The 6843-nt window shown below is 37.7% G+C and overlaps 1 protein-coding gene across 1 annotated transcript; it reads left to right on the top strand.

Annotated features, from left to right (window-relative positions):
• Positions 1-2942: 2942 nt before the first annotated feature.
• Positions 2943-5632, top strand: tnfa (tumor necrosis factor a (TNF superfamily, member 2)). Its single transcript, XM_030147558.1, has 4 exons — positions 2943-3317; positions 3414-3438; positions 3618-3674; positions 4717-5632. Exons 1-4 carry the CDS (start codon positions 3120-3122, stop codon positions 5214-5216), a joined length of 780 nt encoding a protein of 259 aa, XP_030003418.1. The 5' UTR covers positions 2943-3119; the 3' UTR covers positions 5217-5632.
• Positions 5633-6843: the final 1211 nt, after the last annotated feature.

Here is a 6843-nt window from a genome sequence, read left to right as displayed (position 1 = left end):
GTTGGATAGACTTTAGTGCTGATCCAGATCTGGGATTCCTGCCATTACACGGTTATCAGTGTTTTTTCACATTAAAACAAAAGAGATAAAGGCTTGATTCCACATCCACATGATCTGTTTGCAGGGTTAAGAGGTCAACTAGATACTGGAGCAATGCACTGATGCGTGTCTTTGTGTGTTTAGCGTCTTTATTGGAAGCCTCGAGGGCTGCCAAGTAGTTGAAAGTGACGTCTGCAGGTTCCCCCGCTGTGGTTTAGATGTTGCCTTTCTATAAAACTCTTACTTTATCTGAAATGGGGCTGGATGATGTAAACTGTGGCTTGTTTGTTGTTTGCCGTTTTGGCAGTAGGCGTAGGAGGATGTTCCTCTTTCCGGGCTGTGGGCTAAATGTGATGATGAAAAGGGCAGATGCCGCTGGTCAAACAAACCCGACTGTTTCACACATCCCCTTTTCTCAACCCAAGCTCAACTCCAAGTATTTGTCCAGTTTTTCTTCAAGCTGAGATTTATGGTATCAGTTTGACGGATCATTGATCTGAGTCGACCACTGACTCCCACACATACTTGTGTCTGCTAACAGTCAGGAGTCAACAAAAGACAAACATTCACACTCATTCTTACTCAGGATATAGATTCAGACAGGTTATGAGAGGGAATGTATGACACAAAATGCAATGTAATGTACCTGTATCTGTATCTGTGAATGCTTTATTATAGAAAACATTTAATGAACGATAAATAGTACCCACATAGTGCAATAAAATGATAAACATGAGACACATAAACTTGTCTGGTAAAATATATTTAAAAAAAAAAAAAAAAAAAAAAAAAAAAGGGGTTTTCTTTATTTTTTAAATCAGATTTTACAGTTTAAAGTGTGAATTAAAGTTATCATAATGGGGTTCTGTGTGGTATTGATATTTCAGACTCTCCTCAGCAGGGGGAAGTCATGTATCAGAACACACTTAGAACCAAAACCACCAACAAATTAACACTACGTATCCACAGACTGTATCACTCACCGAATTAAATATAAAGGTCAATGTTAACACACAAAATCACACTATGTTTTATAATCTATAATATAATTTAAATAATAATAATGTAAATATTTAAATAGCATTTAAATTAAAATGTTAAGAATGTTTAAATTCTAATTTTCTACTTATGTAAAAATATAAATACCACTTTTTTTCCCTTTATATTTCACACTTACTTGTGTTTTTTTATGCCTGTCTCTCTCTTCCACTGGTGTGATGTACACTACAAACAAAAAGTTTAGGATATTTTTAATATTTGGGCAGTTTTTTCCATTTGGGATTCTTGCACATAGCTTTTTACTTTTTTTGTGTGTGTGAATTGAATTGAAAACACTTTTTTAATGACCAGACATAGTTTTATTTACAAATGGCAAAAATAAGAAAAAAAAAAAAAGACCAAAAAAAAGAGAAATATCCTTAACTTTTTGTTTGTAGTGTATGTTGTTGCTGTCAACTGTGAAGTTTCCCCATGGTGGGATCACTAAAGTCTTATCTTATCTTATCTTATCTTATCTTATCTTATCTTATCTTATCTTATCTTATCTTATCTATCTTGTCTTGTCTTGTCTTTTCTTTTCTTTTCTTATCTATCTTGTCTTATCTTGTCTTATCTTGTCTTATCTTATCTTATCTTATCTTATCTTATCTTATCTTATCTTATCTTATCTTATCTTATCTTATCTATCTTGTCTTATCTTGTCTTATCTTATCTTATCTTATCTTATCTTATCTTATCTTATCTTATCTTATCTTATCTTAGTCTTCACATATTGCATCAGCTGTTAGTTTAGACAATAGCTCTGTTAGCTTATAACTATTTTTGACAGAAAACAGTCACAGTAAAACCACATGTCTGTTTTCTGTACAGCTTGTGTTGTTGATAGCTGCACTAAAGATCTGTTTATAATCATCCAAACAAGGTCAGAACTGTCACAGTTTAGTCTGAGCTGTGGATCAAGATATAGTGAATTTAGCAAAGATAATAATAATAGTAACTTTACACCTTCATAAGCCTCATAATCCAACTCATCTGTGTAGAAGAAACGCTGTGGTTTCATCATCATCGAACTCCACTCTTTTCATTTCCAGCTGTGTCCAGTGGTGAAAACAACAACAGTACTTTCAACTTTTATCACTTTGTCACTTTCTTTGACTCTAAAAGTTTTTTCTTTGTGGTTCTCCTCACATCTCACCACTTTCTGACACTTTGGTCCAAGACTCCGTGGCATCAGACCCTCTAGTGGTCACATCAGTCCAATTCAGGGTAACTTCATTCAGTTCCTATCCATACAATCAAACTTCACAGCTTTTTATTCTCAATGCTCTAATTAGAATTTTAACAGTCTTTAATGTTTAAAATTTGAAAGCAGAAATACTACATATAGCCTCTTTAAACATTTAAATACCTCAGCACTGCCTACTATTATGCATATTAATTCTGAATTCTCTGGTATTCGTCTATTTTTACACAAAAGGGAAGTAGCTGAGTGTACTACAGATATCAACAATGACACCACTTTATTTCTGCTTTAGGCTATAGTACAATGTGCAGTATCATACACCGATGGTCTGACTAATTTTTTTCAGTGTTGGCACATACAACAGAACCCTTGATGAATAACTAGATGATGTGTTTGTGGCTTCTTACCCCACACTCTAACCTGATTTCCATTTATGTGACCCACATAGAGATAACCGAGTAGACCACAAAGTACGGGCTGTTCATTTAATGTGGTGCAATTGAGCTAAAATGTCTACAACTATAGATGCATTTCAATACACAGGTGCACGGCTGGTGTAGAAGGGGTTTCTCCACAGATCTGTGTGTATATTTCACAGGGGTATCATAAGTATAGTCATGTGTGTAGGAGTAGGTGGTGTGGTGGATCCTTCTCAGCTGTGGGCGTCCATCTTCCTCATTAAATTTGTGTGACATCACTGGAGTTTCCCTCATGGAGGAAACTGTTTTAAAAGCTGCTCACACACCGTCAGTCATCAGTTCAGAGGATCAGATCAAGAGCAAACACAGCTCTCCACCAGGACCTTACCTGAAGACACACAGGGACCTCATTCAGAATAATGGAAGGTGAATGCTTGGTAGTTGTGGACGCCACACTTAACCCACAGTCCAGGAACGAAGCAACGCAGCAGAGCGTCAAACCCAGCAGCCACAGCAGCAGCAGCAAGTCGAAGCTAACCACGGCCATGCTGGCGTTAACGCTGTGCCTCGCTTCAGCCGCCGCCGCCATCCTCTTCTTCAACAACCACAGCAACAAGGTGGGAAACCAACATCATGAATTAAGACTGATCATTACTGTGAGACTCTCCAGAGGTAGCCAACTAACTGTTTCTATTTGCTCTCTTCTTCTGCAGGGTCTACAAAAAGAGGATGATTTTGGTAAGATCCTGACTTTTAATCCACAAATATTTCTTAAAATGTATAATTTAGACACAAATAAGCAAGTGAATAGATTCAGACTTCCACAGGAAACAGGCATTATCCTTTCAGAGTCGCTGAAGCCTCTGTGCAGAAATTCTGGCCAGTTTCTAATCCTCTTCTGTTTCTTCTTTCTACAGATCTCCGTCACACCTTGAGGCAAATTTCAAATGTGAGAGCGGCAATTCACTTAGAAGGTAAAAACCCATTATTAATGTCAATTTAATTAAAATACCAGAAACTGACCCTCCCATCCATCCTCAGTCATCTTTGGAGGGTTTTAAAATGTATTCCAGGTTGTGTATAGTTTTAAGAACTTTAATATCTTTATGTGGTTCCTGAAGAAAGTCAGGACAAGGACTTTTTATAGTGGTTAAGTGAAATTCTTTATGGTGTTGAGATATTTAAGGAAATGTGAAGAGGTTTTAAGTCTCAAAAGGACTCAGGTGTTTGTGGATATTCTGAAGATTATTGCTAGGTTCAAAAACACATCCCATAAAGACCCAGTGCGACTTTTGTAGCAGTTCCCAAATGAATTTTTCTACCTTTCTTAACTGATTTATCACCAATTTTATTTATTTTTTTAATAATATTATCCTCTGTATTTTGCATTTTTTGGTGTAAATCATGTATTTTCCTATATATGATTTACAGATCATGTAGATGTTCATGAAAACTCAGAGTAAATTCAAAGTTAATTATATCAAATCAAAGAAAAATTAAGAAAAAGTTACTTTTTCAGCAAGATATTGCTAATTCATTGTAAAAACAAGTGTCTCCATCCACTGTCATTGATCCAACTCCATGGGTTTTACTGGTGAATCAATGTTGTAGAAGATGACGGTGTTTCCACGTTCACTACAGAGCCTCTGAACATCCAAATGGGTCATATCTGATGACCATGAAAAGATGACAAACTGTATTTTACACCAACTATTTACATGTAATAATAGAATTAGTAGATGTACAGGTATTAAACAGTTTAGATCAGTAGGTTTGTGCCAGTGCTGGCTGTTTGGGTCTTTATGGGTTAAAGAGAAATATCATAACAGTGTTCGTCAGAAATTACCTTTGTTACAATAACTCATTGTGAAAATCAAAAACATTTTATTACTTTTGAATATACAGTTTAGTTTTGACTATTAATATCCACTCTCTTCATGGAACTCCAGGGTTTACCATTAGATTCAATGCTTGTGCACTGTATATACTCATAAATCTGTTCTCTGTGTTCAATAGGTGTATACAACGAGACACTGAACCTCCTGCAATGGAAGGAAAATGTGGATCAATACCACGCTCAAGGAGGCCTGACACTACGCGACAACGAGATCGTAATCCCCCACAGTGGCCTTTACTTCGTCTACAGCCAAGCGTCTTTCCGCGTCAAATGCAGCATCAGTGCAGATGAAGGCGATGATGATGATGATGGTGATGATGATGATGCCACCTCACAGCCCATGGTCCACCTAAGCCACACCGTGCAGCGCTGGACCAGCTCCTACGGTCTCGCCGATGACAAGGAGTACCTTCCCATTCTGCACTCGGTCCGCACCGCCTGCCAGAGGACGGACAGCAACAATTCTGATGAGAACGGGCGCTGGTTCTCTTCCGTCTACATGGGAGCGGTGTTCAACCTGAAGAAGGGAGACCAGCTGAGGGCAGAGACGGAGCAGAAGCTGCTGCCTGACCTGGAGGATGAGGCCGGGAATACCTTCTTTGGTGTGTTTGCCTTGTGAGGAAGGAGCTCTGGATTCATGATGGATCCACTGGGACGTCAGGGTTAAGAGCCTTCACAAGGTTAACCAAAACCAAGTTACTAGAACCGTAGTATTTGTACTACTGAGTGTGTACGACCATAGAAACCTCTATAGGTCTGCAATGTTATGTACTATGTACTACCACTTAATGTTAGTACCTTTTGCTGTACTTTAGTTGATAAATGTTTGTATGAAGGTACTGAAACTGCTGCATATGTAACAGGTCACTACAATCTGACAGGTGGATTCTCATAATGAATGTTTTATGTTATCTTTGCAATGTATTGATTATATTGCAACAATATTGTATTTCTGAAATATTTATTTATTTATTTATTTTTCTAAGTGATATTTGTGTGAGATTTCATATGTAATTTATTGCATTATTTATTCATTTATTTATTGTCGCAGATACTATGATCAGCTGTTATATCAAATAATGTTATTGTGCCTGTGATACTCAGGAAAGAGTTCAATAAAGAATATTTTAACAATACAGTCAGTATGTCTATGAAAGTTGGGCGTCTACTCATGTTCACAGATTACGGATTCATTTAGATCCTCATCACCAACACCAGCAAGAAATACCTTCAACAGCATCGTCTGACTTTACACAACCTGACTCAGGTTATTTGTCTGAAATGAATAAAAAACACAATTTATCACCAGTCTTGGTTCTCCACTGGATGACATGTTAGTTACTCACATAACGGAGGTTTAAGTCCAAAAACAGTCTCCAAAGTCTGATAATATTTATTATTTCGGGTGTACTTGTCTTCACAGTAAAATGTCAGTTGTTAGATTTGGGATGTTTTTTTATAGAATGATCCTTTAACAACAAGAAGATAAGATGATATAAAACTATTCTAGCGTGTTGACCCGTGGGGATCCACAGGCTTTAGATGTGGTCGTTTTTATGCTGTTGTGTATTTGTGCATGCTGGCAAGGCAGATGTATTTGTTTAGCACAATTCATACACAGGGCAATTCACAGTGCTTTACAAAAATGGAAACGAGGCACATAATTAAAACATAATCAATAAAACATAAAAATTAAGCAATTAAAACAAAGTAAAAGGTCAGAGTGCAGATAGAACCCTTTCAGGTGTTCTATGCACAGCTGAACAGCTGTTTTCATCCTGGACTTAAACATTATCACAGTAGAGGTCTGTCTGACGTCATCAGGTAGACTGTTCCAGAGTTTAGCTGCATAGAACTGAAACGCAGCTTCACCCTGTTTAGTCCTGACTCTGGGCACCAGCAAAAGACCAGTCCATGAGGTTCTCAGGGTCCGAGATGGTTCATATGGGACCAACATGTCACAGATGTACTTTGGTGCTAGACCATGGACAGACTTATAAACGAGCAGAGCTGTTTTAAAGTCTATTCTCTGAGCCACAGGAAGCCAGTGCACAGATCTGAGCACAGGACTAATATGGTCGTACTTCCTGGTTCTAGTCAGGACTCGAGCAGCAGTGTTCTGGATGGACTGCAGCTGTCTGACAGCTCATTTAGAGAGTCCAGTGAGAAGACTGTTACAGTAGTCTAACCTGCTAGAGATAAATGCATGGATAAGTCTCTTTAAGTCTGGTTATACCGCATTTGTC

This window comes from Sphaeramia orbicularis, chromosome 11 (assembly GCF_902148855.1).
Source record: "Sphaeramia orbicularis chromosome 11, fSphaOr1.1, whole genome shotgun sequence".
NCBI lineage: Eukaryota > Metazoa > Chordata > Actinopteri > Kurtiformes > Apogonidae > Sphaeramia > Sphaeramia orbicularis.
The sequence above is the reverse complement of the archived record's forward strand: the minus strand, read 5'-3'. Positions and strand labels throughout refer to the sequence as shown.

Coding starts and splice junctions, on each gene's coding strand:
- tnfa (XM_030147558.1), top strand. CDS start 3,120: ATGGAAGGTGAATGCTTGGTAGTTGTGGACGCCACACTTAACCCACAG. Junction 3,439..3,617: donor ACAAAAAGAGGATGATTTTG/GTAAGATCCTGA, acceptor TTCTTTCTACAG/ATCTCCGTCACACCTTGAGG. Junction 3,675..4,716: donor AGCGGCAATTCACTTAGAAG/GTAAAAACCCAT, acceptor TGTGTTCAATAG/GTGTATACAACGAGACACTG.